Consider the following 16,393-nt stretch of genomic DNA (forward strand, 5'->3'; position numbering starts at 1 on the left):
GGAGGTCACAAGCCAAGATGCTGCCCTTCCCAGCTGGCCCCGTGCAAAGACCTGTGGCAATTACCACAGAATCAAAACCTCTCAGCCCTCACCACCCAGCAAACAGGGCTGGACCTGGAGCTGAGGCCGTAACAAACAAACAAACAAAATCTTCCACCTCTCTCACGGCTTCAACCCAGACACCTTGTCTGAACATGTAGCGAGGACTTCTGCATGCCTGCACAGCCTGAGCAGCAAGTTTGGGACTAAAACCCAGGCCTGCTGAAGCTCATCCAGCCCCGGGGTGTTTTCGACTAAGCCTTGATGCCTGCCAACTTGAAATCACATTAAAAATATTCTTTGGCCTTAAAACTTGCTCTGAATAACTTGTGGGAAATGCAAAACCATTTGAGAAAATCAGCAAGAAGGCATAAAGTTGGTCAAAAATAAAACACTTGGAAAAGACAGTACAATTCAAGTTCGATTCTAAGATGCAATGTAAATCCAAAGCTTCTTATGTTCTGATTAAGGTAATGTGGCCTCAGGATGCCACTTCTATTAAGTCCCCTTGATTAGAGGTGACAAGTTGGCAGGCCCCTCATTCACATCGCAGGTCCCTCCCCCATACCTCTCCTCCCATCCTTCTCCCACTTGCCCCAACCCTTCCCATCCCTAGAAAACTATTGCTTGATTAAAAATGAGACATCAGTGGGCACATTGTTAGGTTAAAATATTCTTTAGGAGGTAGAATAGTGTGGTAGTTGTGAAGGCATGGACTCTGCAATCAGATCTGGGCTGAAACTACAGCCCTGTCACTAACTAGCTGTGTGACCTTTTGAAAGTCACAAACTCTCTGTTCCTCAGTTCCTTATCCATCAAATATAGACACTAAAACTTCCCACTTGGAATGACTGAACAGAATAGTGCACAGGAAGCTATGGCATGGCATCTAGTATTTATTTACTTATTTATACATATTTATACCCTGCCTTATTCTATAATCACTACTGCCTTTACTCTGATCCTCCTCCTCCTCTTTGTTATGATTAACGAATCTCTAGTATTTATACTCAAACTCAGAAAACCTGAGAGAACCTTTCTCCCAGTGACTCAGCCTCTCTGGTCAGCAGAGTTTAAGAAGGTGGCTGGAGCAGAGGATTCTGGGAGTGCCACCTGAGAGGACAATCTCTACAGCTACTACTAAAAGTCAGGTGGCTGCATTGATAGTCCCTTGAAACAGCAGTAGATGAGACACTCAGCTACCTGAAGGCAAGGTCTAGACAAGATGACCCTGGGAAAGGAGGCCAGAAGGATGGTGGAGTCGGGAATCCAGGTGATGAACCAAGGCTGGCCCAAGGATGCAGAATGAAGCAAGTTCTGCCTCAGTTCTTGCTCTCACTTCTGTCCCCTTATACTCTGTCTGCTCTGTCCCCACCAGGTTCCCTCAGAGGCTCTGAGCCAGCAGGTTGAAGGTCCCCTGACTCTAACAAGGGGGTTGGGGAGGAGGGCGTCTCAGAAACGATTTCAGGCTGAAATCTCAAGTTCTTTGTGTGTCGCCTTCCCAGGGCAATGTGCACATCATCCTCTCTCTAGCTGACCCTTCTGCCTCGTTCTTAAAAGGACCCTTGTGATTACATTGGGCCCCACCTGGATAATCCAGGATAATCTCCCACTGCAGCATCCTTAACTGCATCACATCTGCAAAGTCCTTTTTACCATGTAAGGTAACATAATTCCAGAGATTAGGACCTGGACGTCTTCTGGGGACCATTATGCAGCCTACCACAGAAGGGCAATGCTTACCCCAAAGTAATACATGACTAACGGTGGAATTTCAGACAGTCATAGAAGGGAGTTTTATTGTGTTTTGCATTGTCCGTTATACAGGGGACATTTCTGTTTTGGAACGGAATGACAGGAGCAGGCCTTACCCAGAGGTCAGGGTCTCAGGCAAGGCTGGGTCCTCACCAGGCTCAAGCCGGCACAGCTGGCTCTGCTCCTCTTTCACGTCTGTGAAGGAGGCTCTTGCTTCACCTTGAGTCAGCCTTGTGCAGCTGACAACATTCTCCTGGCACCAGGAGCAGCGCCAGCTGAGGGGCTGCCAGAAGCTCCTCAGGCCCTGACCCTCCACTCTGGGGATGGTGGAGGGGCACACACCCTCGGGTCACAGTTGGCCTCCAAGGATCAAGTGGAGAAGTCAGGAGCTTCCTCTTCCCGGACCCTCTTCTCCTCTCAGCCCCCTTCTCCCCACTCTGACCTCTAGCCGCCCTGTCCCCGTCTTAGCTGGCGATTAGAGAATTTCTTGGTCGGCCCCCACAGGGAACGTTCTTTACCTTTTAAAAGAGGATTTAGGGAGAGGGCAATGCTTAACTCAAATAGTGGCTCAGAACTGATGGGGTTTTAGGTCCAGTAAAAGCTGGCAAAGGGAAAGGGTGGCCCTCCCAGCTCTTCATCTCATTTGACTGTCCATTCTGTCTCTTAAGAGTCACCAAGAGGATGATTAGGGCTTTAGGGAGCTCTGGAAAGAGTGTTTCCTAATAAGGGTTGGGGAAGCTTCTGGAGCCCCCTCCCTCAGTGTGACACCTGCTGGTGCAGACTTCTCCTCACCCTCTGATCCTAAGGGCCAGGTCTTTGTTCCCAGACACGTTGGCATCAACAACCAGGACTCTCCCAGAAACTCTCTCTCTCTCTCTCTTATGCATACACACACCCACTGTCCTCAGGGGGAGTGAAAGCCTGGAGTCGTGGAGTATGTATGCCTTTGTGCTGGGGACAAGGGTGATCCTGAGTGGGGCAAGATTTGATTGCTCAGCTCTACTCAAGGGCAGGGCCCACTTAACCACCAGATCCCTTGTTAAGCACTAGCCCTGTGCTGGTCCCTCTGGGAAGATACTGTCCCTCTGGTCCAGGTGCTGAAGCCCATTTGATGAGCAAAACTACCACCAAAGAACCATTTACTTACTAATTCTTCCACCTAACAAACCTTTATTGCATACCAGCTAGGGGCCAGGCCCCCACTGGGCCCAGGACTCAGGAAGGTGTGAAGAAGAATGAAAAATGGCCTGTCCTGGGGCAGGAGGGTTCCCAGCCCTAGGCTGGGCAGCGTGGGCCAGCATGCCAGCTGGCTGAGAGCAGGTCAGGGCCTGGGCTGGTGATAATGGCAGCGAAGGCAAAAGGACCCAATGAGGGCCTCTGGCGGTGGCACTTTGCCAGCTCCCCCTGTGGAACTGGGTCCCAGCCAGCACCCCTGCTGACTCCACTCCCAGCCCAGCCGTGGGGCACCCACCCCCACCCCAGCCTCCCCTGCTCCTGGCGGGTGGCCTGCCTCCTGCCCATTCTCCTCCTGAACCTGTCCTTATAAGGCCACCCACTCAGGAGATGTGTGTTCTGTGTCCTCTGGGAAGTTGCCCACACAACGTCATCTGCCGTTTTACTGCTCAAGATTTTTAACCTATGATTTTATTTATTTATTTATTTTTTGTTGTTAAGAAAATGTTTCCAGGCTGAGTACAGACATTAACTGGGTGCCCAGTGAGGGCAGAAGGATGGAAGGCAAGGGGCTGGGGAACCAGGAACTCAGGACAGACCAGCTACAGGGCACGGCTTAGTCGCAGAGTCTGAATATCCTCAGCGGCCAAGTAATTCCACGAAGCTCAGCAGGCCCTGTGCTGGGCACAAGGAGGAGATGGGGGTGGGGCAGGGCATCAGGGGCTCCACCATGGGGACAGAAATCTCATAAGCCACCAATTCTGGTGCAGTGAGGGCAGCTTCCAGGCAGAGGTGAGACCCCACGCTGCAGGAGCTTGGGCCCAGCTGAGAGATCAGCCTCAGGCTGGCACGAGGCATCTTCTAGGAGGGGGCACAACTGAGCCAGGTCTTGCAAGGCGGGCAGGAGTTCTTCACACAGAGAAGTCGAGGAAGGACATTCCCGGCAGCAGTCACCCAGGCATGAGACAACCTAGGGTGGGAGGGAATGGTGGGCCCCTCAGCACGCCTGGAGCCTGAGGAGTCCGAACTTGATGCTGCAGCCAGGGAGCAAAAGAATCAACACAGCGGAGCCAACAGGGGTGACAGAAGGGAGACCAGAGTGGCCACTGCTGTTTTCTTGTCACCCACCTAGGGGCCATTCCCCCTATTCTTAAGTGACAGCAGGTGGACTGGGAGGAATCATCTCCCCCAGTTGTGGGCCCTCTTAGTGTGTTGTCATCAGTCAAAGTGCCCTGTCCTCCCCTGATAGGGGGTGGGCACATGTCACCTACACAGGGCCGGGCCGACTCTAGTGTGTAACCTTGGATCTTGGGCACACGCATTCTGGCTTTAGCCTCAGAGGGCCTGGAAACAGTTCCCGCTGCTGTGGACCCTTGCAGCTGTGCGGCTCCTGTCCTTTCCCAGCCAGGTGTGCTGGCCTTCCCAGGGAGCCTGGAGCTACCCATAGGCCTTCCAATAGAATCCATTCTCCTTAACTTAGCCAAAGGCGGTTTCTCTTGCTGACAGCCAAAGCACCCTGCTGGATGCAACAGGAGAAGATGAGTAAAGGCAGTGGGCAAATGGAGCAAAGAGCATGTCCTGGCACCTCTCAAAGCTGGAGAAAGGTCTAAGACGGTAAAGCAGGGTGAGGGAAGAATGGGTGGAGGCCCTGGGCTGCCAGGAGGCCTGGAAGTTCTGGTTCTCCCCGAGGGGGCTTATCTCCATCCAGGAGCTTACCCTGTGGTCCTACAACTACCGAGGGGCTGCCTCCTTCATTCCACTGTGAAGCCCTGAGGGAAGGGACCAACTTGGTTTGTTTCTCTGCCCCCAGTGCTGGCACAGCTTGTGGTTAGAGGGGATGCTCAGAAACGTTTGCTGAATGAAGAGGAAGGAAAGGAGGGAAACCCATGAGAGTTCTCCTCTGAGGTGGAGCCCAGGCTGAAAGGTTTCCAAAGAGGTTTCACCCAATTTCCAGGTGAAAGATGCACCAGAATGTGTAAGGGAAGCGCTGGGTATTGAGATGACATTATCAGAGTGGTTTCAGGGGACAAAGGCAGCCAGCCCCTATTCCTTAGTGCCCAGCCCTTCAGGCCCTGGAGGGACCACATGGCTGGCACTGGAGTGAATAAGAGATCCTGGTATTAGTCTGCACAAGGAGGACCCTTCCACCCCACGCAAGGGACAGAGGTCCAAGTTGGTTCATGACTCCTGTGACTTGCTCCTTTGGGGACCCCGTGGCCCCTTTTTGATGGCAGCAGGGCTGAGCAGAGACAAGCATGGGTTACTCTCCCTGAGCAGGCCAGAAGCAGTGACCATGCTTCTGTGGTGGACCAGGCTGAGCTCTGAGGAGAGGGGTGGGTGCTGTTGGTCAAGGAAGCCACCAGCCCTATCTCTGTGATGAGGAGCTTTTCCCTGTCACCCCAACCCCAGGCTATGAGGGGGCAGGTGGCCAAGGAGATGGCCTGGTGGCAGTCCAGAGCTGTTCTCGAGGTTCCAAGGTAGGTCACTGCTTCTGAAGCTAAGAGAAGTATTTTGAGCTCCCCAGGGGTGCAGGGCCTTCAGTTACAGGGGCTGGGGCCCAAACATCATAGGGATGACACCTTCTCAGCATCTGGTGAAAGGACTCACATGCCAGCCACCTTACCTGGCCTATGTCTCTAAGACAGTACAGGGTCAAGGGGTTCTATTCTAGAGACAATGCCTAACCAGGAAGTAGGGCAGGAGATGCTTTCAAGGCCAAAAGCCCCTCTCTGGGGCTCCCAACCATACCACGTAGTCATTAATTGCCTTCTCCATCTGAAGCCAGACCAACCGCTAGTGGCAAGATAATCTACTGCCCTCACCGAAGAGTGGAGAGCTTTCTGGTTTAGTGACACTTGCTGTGGGCCTGGCACTGTCCTAAGCTCCTTCTGTGTACTGTCTCACCTCCCAACAGCCCTCATTGACAGATGCCACCTGAAACTCAGAGGTTAACAGCTGCCCAAGGTCACATGGTGAGACAGTGCTAGAGCTGCATTAGAATCCGAAAAGTCTGAACTAGAAGCTGGAGCATCCGAGCTCTTCTCACCATGGGCCTGCACACATGTTCCCTCACTGACCACACAGCAAATGTGTGCACCACACAGGGCTACCGTCTTCAATGACAGATGCAAAGTGGGGCTCAGGGAGGTAGTGCAACCAGCCCAACATCACCCCACAAATGGGTGGCAGGGCTGGGCCTGGAGTGAGGGTCTCCAGGGCTCCCCACTATGCATCCTGCAAGACCCCTTGGTTAAACCTGGTAAAGGTCAGGTCTGGCCAGGGCAGTAGACAATCAGGCCCTACCTGGAGGCCTAGAGGCTGCAGACCTGCCTGGTGCCTCGCTTGGGAGGGGGCAGCAGAAGCTGTGTTCCGTGGAGCTCATACGTCTGGTTCTGTTTCCATTCCCAGTCACTCCTCAGAGAGTTTCTAAAGGTCACTTTTTTCCCCTGAAATTCAAGTGGCTTGGGAGACAAGGCTCTAGCTTCCGCTCACTGAGGCACCGCCCCTTCTGGTAAGATGTTCCTCTGGTTCCCACCACTGTGTAATCAGGCCCAGGCACTGAGATGGACATTTTTCAGTATCCTTTGCTGTGCCCAAACCTAGCCATTCCATGACAGATGCCCAGAGAGACGACGGCCAGAGGGGACAGAGCACATATCTTGGCAGGAAAGAGATGGCACACTCAAATTGGGTCATTAGAGGGGAGTTGAGGAAAGATGCTATTTACAAAGGGTGGAAGGTCACCTCAGAGATAGTGCAATGGGGCTTTCACCATCCTAGGCCTGCAGGGTGAGGGGAGGGGTGGCCACCATGACCTGGAGACTGAGAGGGCTGTATGGAAAGAGCCACCTGACAGAAGCTGTGACTCTGGTCAGTAGAAGAAAAAGTGTGAGGCAGCCTGCAGTGAGGGAGCCGGAAACAAAGTCCCCTGATCTCCCACTCCTCCCAGCGCTCATCTTCAGCTGGTATCCCCTATCAGGAGCCAGAGTCAAGGGGGCCTAAAGACATAACCCAAATGGCAGCCTCCTGGCAGACATCTTGGCAGGAAAGATGCTTCACAGAATCTATCCACAGGACAACTCTGTATACGGTAAGTCTTATCATCATCGACATTTTATAAAGAAATTGAGTTTGCCCAAGATGACACAGCCACCAAGCGATGGAGCTGGAATATGATCCCAGGTCGCCTGACACCAAAGCCGATTCCTACCATTCTGCCCCTACCTGTTCTGTGATCCTGCCTCCTCACTGAGTGATAAGTGCATAGATCGCAGGACCCTGTGTGGCTCGTCCAACCCTTTTAATAAAGGGGAAGTGACAGAGGGGTGAAAAGGAGGGGAGGAGAAAGGAGTATGTAAGGGGAGTATAACATATGCTGGCCTGGAGGTTCTCATTTCATCCTAACAACCCTCCGGGGCAGGAATTACCCTCCCTGCTTAGAGTTAAGATATCTTAATTTCAGCAAGGTTAAGGAAGTCACCCGCGGTCAGAGAGCAGTTACTCTCAGAGCCAGGGTGTGACACCAAAAACAGCAGGCTGCCTGGCAGGCAGAGCTGGCCCTCTGTGAGCAGTGCCTACGAGATCCTCAGTCCCTTGTTCCTACCCCCAATCCAGTGCTACCTCCCTCTCTGAGCACCTGAAATTCCCTCTGCTCATCAGGCTTGTGGGGTTAGGCACATGTAATGGAAGGCCCCTGTTAGAATGAAAATACGTCACTGGAAAGAGAAGCATATTGGGACAACGGCATCAGGCCACCCTTAAGAGTTGTCAAAATTGTGCGTGCATGCATGCATGCTGTGTGTGTGTGTGTGTGAGAGAGAGATCTGAAGGGCTCAGGTGCCCAAATACCACCATTAGAGATTAACTCATCTGTCTCTATCTGCTGAATAAAAGCAGAGTGCTAAAGAATGGGACACAAAAGGGGGCGAGACTTACTGGAAAAAATAAGGATGAAGGTCTGGAAGCAGGGAAGGAGGCCTGATGGGTCATTTTGGGGTACCTCCCTCATAGGTGTCCTGGAAGGCAGCACAAGAGATGCAGCATGGTATCATGGGAAGAAGATTCTAGAGAGGTGGGTTTTAGCTTAGGGTGGTCCACTGTGGGTCTCAAGTGACTTACTTGCCCTCCCTTGACTTCCCTTTCCTCCCTGTGAAAAGAAAGAGGTTGCACAAGATGCTTACACCCTGCTCCAAACCCTGTGGCCCACAATAGGCCCCCTTTACCTTTTGTTAGTTGGTGAGAACCAGAGAAAGGGGCTCCCTCTTTTTGTGCTTCCCCACTCCAGCTGGGGCAGAATTGTGAGGGTTGCAGAGGACACTGCTGGGATGAGTTCTGGAGACCCCCGCCACGGGGGTCCCACGCCCATGATCGGCACGCTCAGAGGTGGCCTGTTTGCAGACAGCTGTGTCTCTCAGCTGTGTCTCCCACCAGCACAGTTAACTTGCCCCTGTTCCTGGGAAGTGACAGCAACCTGAAGCAAAGCAATTAGGATGAAAAAGAGGCCCAGCTGCTTGGGGCCAAAGGAAAATAAACAGACCAGCCCTCTGTGTATTCCACCGCCAAGAGGAGCAATTCTTCACAGGGTGATTAGCACTTCCATTCCAGTCTCCTCCCCTCCACTGAAGGCCGAGAAGCGCTCTATGAGCCACTGCCCCTCTCAGATCCCACTCTTCACAGGCTGTACGCTGGACCACACAGCTCATCACCTCCTCATGAAAGCCTCCGCTAGTCACCTGCCCACCCCCACCCCCTGCCAGACACGATACGTCTCTCCTCTGAAATCCAACAGCCTCTCTCGATGGGTTTTTCCTTTGATTGATTGATCAATGCATTCATTCGTTCTTTTGACATCCATTGAGCACCATTCATTCATTCATTTATTAAATATTTATTAAGCCCCTACTATGTTCTAGTAACTATTCTCAGTCCTGGTGATACAGCAGTGAACAAACAGACAAAAATCTCTGCCCTCATAAAGCTCTAGTAGGAGGAAACAGACACTAAACAAGTAAAAGTGCAGCATGGTAGACGATGCTAGAGGCTATGGAGAACAAAGCGGGACAAGGGAGCAGGAAATGCAGAAGGGGGAGGCAGGTTTTAAGCAGGGTGCTTAGCAAAGGCCTCAGAGTGAAAGTGACATTGGAGCAAAGGCCTGTAGGAGGTGGGGAGTGAGCCAGGTGGCTAAGTGAGGGGGGTGTGCCTGGCAGAGGGACACCGTGCCAAGGCCCTGAAGCAGGAGTGTGCCCGGTGTCTTTGAAGAATAGCAATGAGGCCAGAGGGAGAGCCGGAGGGGTGAAGTCAGGAAGGAAATGGGGCAGGGGATCCTGAAAGGACTTTGGCTTTCACTGGAGTGAGATGAGGAGCCACCCAAGGGTCTGAGAAGCAACGAGGTCTGGCTGGCATTTCATTAGGATTGCTCTGGCTACCACATGAACAGATGGAAGGGATGCAGGCAGGGAAGGCAGCCCTGGGTGGAGTGTGGGAAGGTCTGATTTCTCCTTTTGGCTCTGTCAGGCAGGCTATATAAACAAAACAGGATAACTTCCAAGGAGAGGAAAGCTTGGGGCTCAGGGCATCCAGAGTCAGCAGCAAGGAGAAAGTTCATGGAAGACTTGAGAGAACTCTAGAGAGTTGGGCTGCAGGGCTGTCACGGAGGTTCAGGAAAATGTTCCTTGCTGTGTTAAGCTGTATGTGTGTATAGATCTCCCTACAAGGACAGACATCTCAGAACGGGCCTCTGGCTGCGATAGAGAGATTTCAAACCCGGCCTTCTGGGCTTAGCAATTCCTAAGCATCTCTGTAATTCGCCCACCTGCACCTGGATTATGCCCCCAAACACCTTCCTGCAGTGAAGTCTAGGTGCCAGGGTATGAGAGGCTGAGGATCCCAAGTCCTGGTTCTAAGTCCTTGCTCTTCCACTTGACTGGCTATGTGACTTTGGGTGACTCATCTCACCTTTCTGCTGGTTTCCTCACCTGCAAACCAGGCATGGTGACTGAGGTGCCCGGGGGTGGTGGGTTGTGGGAATAACAACAGAGCCTGACCTGTGAGGCCAGAGGAGAAGGTGGGCTAGATTATAAAACCTCTTCCACATCTCGTGAGAGGGAGGGAGTATCTGTGAAAGTACAAACACCCCCCAGGGCCCTAACCAGTCATTAACACCCTGGTGAGGCACACCTTAGTCTCCCAGCTAGATCCTAAGGCAACAGAACCAGGACAGCTAATTTTCCTGTCGCAGGAGGAAGAGGAGGAGGGAAGGGCTGGGTCCAGGAGAGCAGATGATCCCAAAGAGGAGGACGTGCAGAGAGAAGAGTAACAGGGAGGGGAGTGTTAGGGACACTGGCAGAAATACTCTGTCCATCTCAGAATGTCAGCCAAGCAGGAAGGCAGCAACAGGAAACAAGCACGTGGCCCTGGGTTCAGAGCCGGGCTCTTCTACTCCCTAGTTGTGCCTCTTTCAGGCTCGTGACCTTTGGGTGTTTGGGGTTTTTTTTTTTCCTTTAAGAGGGGAGTTGGGGTGTCGCTGAGCTGCCTACCACTTAAAATTCTTACAAAGCTTAAATAAGTCAACGTGGGAAAGCTCTCTGTGAACACTGTTATCATTAGGCACAAAAGACATCTCAGAAAGGGCTGCTCTGGGGCCGGCCCCATGGCCGAATGGTTGAGTTCACGCGCTTTGCTTTGGCGGCCTGGGGTTTCACCAGTTCAGATCCTGGGCGTGGACATGGCACTGCTCATCAGGCCATGCTGAGGCGGCATCCCACATGCCACAAATAGAAGGACCCACAGCTAGAATATACAACTATGTACCAGGGGCCTTTGGGGAAAAAAAGGAAAAATAAAATCTTAAAAAAAAAAAAAAGATAAAAGAAAGGGCTGCTCTGGATCAGGGAATGACCAAACCATGTGGCCAGCTGCAAAAGCCAACAAACACAGAGCTCTGTGGGTTGAGAGTGCAGACAAGCTGATGAATCTCCAGTCTCAGGGTGTCCGGGACTGGTCAGGAAGAGTGAGCAAGAAGGAGAGCGCTCTGCACTGTTAAGAAAAATTATCCATAACTTGGAAATAGGCAAAACGAGGATTGCATGTCCTTTCAACGTCATTCCGGGGCAGCTAAGAGCTATCTAATTCTCTGGGGAAAGTACCTTTGTTTTGCAATTTACTGTTGATTAAGGTCCTGACTTTGTGAAGTTACCTACTAACTTGCAGCTGCGTGTGCAAGTATGTATGTGCGTGTACATGAAGATGAAAGGATTTTAGCCCAGTAGAGAAGCACAGAAGTTATGGTCTTATTGCCCTGTAAGACATTAGCCAGTTTTCTCTCTACCTTAGCAAACGTATTTCAGTATGTCTTTTCCAACTACATATACAAATCTGTCTCTCAAGTGCTCCTCAGAGCCAGCTTTACCATTCCTCTGTTCCTCTATTAACGAGTTAAAAAAATCTTTGACGTGATGAAAATGATATTTTGATAGAAACTAGAAGTGAGGGGCTCTGCCATGCTTTGGCAAGGGCCAGAAGCTTTGGGCCAGTCACTGGGCCTCCAAGCCCCATACAGCTCATCTGCCACAGGGAGAAGGTACCCAACTCCCAGGACTGAGGTAGGGTGGGGTGGGAAAATGGACGTGAAAGTACTTTGCACATCATTCACGGGATGCAAAAGTCAGGATTTATTGTTGTGACTCATCAGACTAGGCTTGTCCAGGGCCAGAAGTTCCTGGACTTCTGAGGGCAGCATTCTCCAGGGCTTGCGACGTGGGTCAGGGGAAAAGGCAGCTAGGGGCAGCCCTGACACGAGGCTCCATGCCCAGGAGGTCCCATGCTGATGCTACATTCTCCACTTGCAGTGAGGCCAGGGTTTCCCAGGGGCCGTGGGTCCTGGAGGATAGAGACCATTCAGGACCACTTAGGTAAGTCTGCCCAGGGACATGGAGAGGCTGGGGAACTGGAGAGGGTGTCTGACCAGAAACCAGGGTGGGGGTATTCTAAGGGATGGACAAGAGTCCTCATCTAACACCAGGTCCCTAACTAGTGGCCTCTACAGCCCGGGTTCTTTCAGGACCTCATCATTTTATTCTGCGGGCAGGAGAATGCCCCAGCTCAGTTGACAGCACAGTGGGATCTCTGCCCTTGCTATTGGCATACGAGCATGGCTACACACACACACAGAATGACGTCAGTCAGGGGCCCAATGAGCAATGCAGGCAGCCAAGGCCAGGAACAGCCAACCCTGCACAGAGGACGATGGTACAGAACCAACAGAGAGAAAGGAAGAGGAAAGGCATTCCAGGTCCAGGGAATGGCAGGAGCAGAGGCTTGGAGAAGAGAATTAACCTGCAGAATGTTGGGGGGTGATACACCTGAGGAAGATGAGGCAGTTAGACCTGGCCAGGATTAGGCTCATACCTTGAGTGACGTGAAGTCATGGAAGTTAAGAGTCCACTACTGCTGGGGTGATGGCAAAAAAGGAAGTGGGCAAAGGGCCTACAATTGGGTTGTCCCCTGCGGGTCCCATCCTATAAGGGGATGTGGGGAACCCTTTCTCTTTCATTGGTCTCACTTTAGGTTCAGCTCAGTTATTGTCTCTACACGCTGGCCCAGCTTCATGCCCTCCCCAAATGCCTCCAGCTACAGCTGCTCTGCCTTAAAGGCTGGGCTCACAGACGTTCTTCCCATCTGCTCCAGCTTTCCCCCACCCCTCCCTCTCTTCTGAGCTCTCACCTTCTCCAGTCTGAAACCCCCCTTTCAGGAGCTAATGCTCTGGCCTGTCGTCTTCATACAGTTTGTATACTATCCTCCTTCTGGAGTTACATATTTCTCCTCTATTTTCTCTTTGCCCTGATTTCTTCAGTACTTTTTTATTATACTATGGGGTTTTTTGCACGTTGCCTTCAGCCCTCTGCGGATCAAGACAAGTGTGTTGTCCTGGGCTATGTTCTAAGCTTTGTGGACCCCAGTCTGGCAATCACAGCCACATCAGGCCTAGCAATGGGCTGGGCACACAGTAGGTGCCTAATTCTTGTCTACTGGTTGGCAATTTAACATCACTTAACACACTGCTAGCCCCGCTCAATTTCTGGCCCATTCACACACAAGCCTGGATATTGAATTCTAGCCCCCTACTCCTTCCACTGACATTGTGACCCACCAGCTCTAGGCAGAGCCCAAGTAATATAAGGGCTCAGACCCCAGCGTTGTCGTTACTCCCTGAGCTTCCTGGACATGTTCACGTCAGAAGTCACAAGACCCGGATGCTTCAACCACGGAGAGAGAAGTTCTAAGCAGCTCCCAAGGCCAGTCTCATAGACTCAGCCACGGCTCAGGGAAGACTCCGGGCGTCTCCCGCTAAAGACCAGCCCAGGGATCACAGTTCTGGCGTCGTCGAGGCCACAGGCCCAGAGGCACCAGGAGGCAGTCTCAGAAGAAACGTCTGCAAGGACCCCGGCCGCGGGAAGCCGGCCTTCTCCCTGAGCAGCCGCCAAGTGCCGCCCTCGATGGCATAGAGCAGCGTGAACATGCGGTTGACGGTATAGACGAGGTCACCGCGCACCACGGCCGTGAAAAGTGCCCCCTTGCTGTTGACGAACTGGCCGGGCAGTGCCGTCCACTGGCCCGTGGCCAGGTTGAGACAGTCGATGGCACAGTGTAGGAAGTCGTCGGAAGGTCCGTTGCGCACCACATAGAGACTGTCGCGGTGGGCCACCATGCAGTGGCCGTAGCTCTGCGGGCGCCGCAGCTCGGCCACCGGCAGCCACGTGTCGGCTCGCACTGAGTACTCCACTACGGCCGTGGTGTCGGCCGGCCGCCACAGGCACACGAAGAGGCGGCCCCGGGCCTGCGCGCAGGGCACGCCTGCAGCCGGCTGCGGCAGGTCGGCCACGAAGCTCCAGCAGCCTGCGGCCGGGTCGTAGCGCTCCACGGAGCTCATGGGCATCCTCTGGAACTCGCCGCCAATGGCGTAGAGGCGGCCGTCGAAGCCGACCAGCGCGGTGTCATAGCGCGGCTGGTGCGGGCTCGGGAACTCGCGCCACGTGCCGCCCTCGGGATCATAGCAGAAGCCCAGCTCCACCACCTCCTTGCTGGCGCCCCGCACGCCGCCCACGATGTAGAGCTTGTTGCCCAGCGTGGCCACGCCTGCCAGCAGGGTGCTGGCCTCCAGGGGCAGCGTGGCCAGCGTGTGCCACGAGTCCTCCTCCTCGTCCAGGTAGCACATGGTGCGCGACGCATCCTCCAGGAAGCCGGGCGCGGGCGTGTGCGTGCTCACGGCCACGTAGCTGCTGGGCCGCAGCGCCGCCACGTACGCGCGGGCCTCGGGCAGCGCCAGCTCGGCCGCCAGCTCGCACGCGCCGTCGCGGATGAAGTGCGCGGCGCTGTGGAAGACGTCGCGCAGGCCGAAGGCGGCGGCCGCGTCGCACAGCAGCGCGCAGTTGTCCGACGTGAGGCTGTGCTCCAGAAAGCGCGCGAGCGCCGGCGCCTGCAGGAAGGCGGCGCACTCCACGGCCTGCAGCAGCTCGTCGTCGGCCGCCAGCGCCGGCCGCTCGCCGCGCAGCACCTGCAGCGTGGTGCGGAAGCCGCCGGCGCTCAGCGCGCCCAGGCGCACCTCGGCCGCGCGCGCCTCCCGCATGCCGGAGCGGAAGAGGCCGCGGAAGAAGCCGCAGTGCTCCACCAGCAGGGCCTGGTCCGCCTGGAAGAGCTGGCTGCCCACCCACACCTGCACCGGCGCCTCCGGGCCCCGAGGCATGGCGGGCCGGAGGGGCGGAGGCCACCGCTGGTGGCCGGGACTCGGCGGCCACCAACTCTGGGGCTACCCCGTGGCGGAAAAAACTTCCCAGGGGCTATAAATATCTGTCCGGCTAAAGATAGTACGGCTCATGTGATGTGGTGGCCGGCAAGCTGGATGGCCGCAGGCCCAGAGGGCATCCGGGGACCTGCGGGGTCGCTCACTTCCGTGTGAGAAATAGTAGTAAGAGTGACTATATACTGGGCACCTACTGCATGCAGGGCACTCTGCGGGCTGCTTACAAAGATACCCCATTTAACCTGCAGTAAAGCAGCTGTGTGCCTTTGTGCAAGTACCCTAATCTGACCCCGTTCCCTCAAAATGGGGCCAATAATAACACCTATCTCGTGGTATTGGGACAATATCTGTAAAGTGTTCTGAATGAGGCTCAGAGAATTTACCTTACGTGTCCAAGGTCATTCAATTGGGAAGAAACAAGGACAGGATTAATGCTTAGCCTACCCCATTGGTTGGTGGGGGTGGGGGTACTTGGGCGCTGGAGGGAGGGGCAGAGGTATAGTAAATAGAGTGGGCCAGGCTGGGGTCCGGAGCAGGTTCTAATTTGGCCTGGGCCTCTGTCCATGACTCTGGGCTAGTCCAGTCTCTTTTTGAGCCTTGATTTCCTTTTCTGTAAAAATGAGAGAGTAGCAGGTGTGTCCAATAAGCCCCTGAGTGTGGAAGCACTCCCTGACGGGATAGGAATGGGAAGCTGATGGCTGTTCCCCACTTGAGTCTCCCTACTCGTCCTTTGCTGAGTAGCTCCAGACCTTGTGAAAAGGAAACAGGGGCTGCTGAGGGGCTCATATGTCTGTGGACGGGAAGGAGAAGGGCTTCTTGAAATAATAAACACTTAAATTGCACTATACATCAGGCACTTTTGTAAGCACCTTAATTCCTATAACCCTTGCAACAATCCTATGAGTAGGTACTATTATTTTCCCTCATTTAATGGATATTATCCGTTTATTGCTTACAGCAACACTATGAGTTAGGTATTATTAATTTCACACACGAGGAGACTGAGGCGCCAAGAGGTTTAGTCACCTCCTTGAGGTCACGTGGCCAGAGAGTGGCAGAGCTAGGAAAGGTGTGCAGCCAGTCTGAGTGTGTGCCCCTAACCACTGTGCTCTTCTGCCCCTCTGTGCTGCAAATGCTGAGCAGTCACCTCACGCAGGGAGGTCATAGTTGGAAGGAACTTCAGGCTCTCATGGTTTAACCCCTTCATTTACAGTGGAGTATCAAAAAGGGGAATCGTGCAGGGTCATGTAGCTTGGGGCAGACAGCCCTGGGTCTCCTGCTGCCCACCGTGGGGCACTTTTCCCTCTGCACAGAATTTTCCTGGGTGACCAGCTAAGCCTCTGGTTCCAGAATGTCAGATGGAAAGGAGCTTAGTGATTACCTTCTGCCACCTCATTCTATTGGTGAAGAAACTGAGGCCCAGACCCGTGTAGGATGGTGCAGTAGTTCCACCTTATCTGCGGGGGATATGTTCCGAGAACGCCACCAGATGCCTGAAACCGCACATAGTACTGAACTCTATATATACTATGATAAAGTTTAATTTATAAATTAGGCACAGTAAGAGATTAATAACAACTAATAAGAAGATAGAACAATTATAACAATATACTGTAATAAAAGTTACCA

The 16,393-nt window shown here is 53.4% G+C and overlaps 1 protein-coding gene across 2 annotated transcripts; it reads right to left on the reverse strand.

Annotated features, from left to right (window-relative positions):
• Positions 1-3,402: 3,402 nt before the first annotated feature.
• On the reverse strand, positions 3,403-14,814 carry KBTBD13 (kelch repeat and BTB domain containing 13). 2 transcript variants are annotated; one of them, XM_070500035.1, is made up of 2 exons: positions 13,115-14,814; positions 3,403-3,937 (listed from the first exon to the last, which is right to left on the reverse strand). In XM_070500035.1, the coding sequence occupies exon 1, from the start codon at positions 14,705-14,707 to the stop codon at positions 13,331-13,333; it is 1,377 nt and encodes a 458-aa protein (XP_070356136.1). In that variant the 5' UTR covers positions 14,708-14,814; the 3' UTR covers positions 3,403-3,937; positions 13,115-13,330. The 2 variants fall into 2 exon arrangements, with proteins under 2 accessions (XP_070356136.1, XP_044620651.1); XM_044764716.2 differs by lacking the exon at positions 3,403-3,937 and adding an exon at positions 8,839-11,844.
• Positions 14,815-16,393: the final 1,579 nt, after the last annotated feature.

Source organism: Equus asinus, chromosome 2 (genome assembly GCF_041296235.1).
Source record: "Equus asinus isolate D_3611 breed Donkey chromosome 2, EquAss-T2T_v2, whole genome shotgun sequence".
Classification (NCBI taxonomy): domain Eukaryota; kingdom Metazoa; phylum Chordata; class Mammalia; order Perissodactyla; family Equidae; genus Equus; species Equus asinus.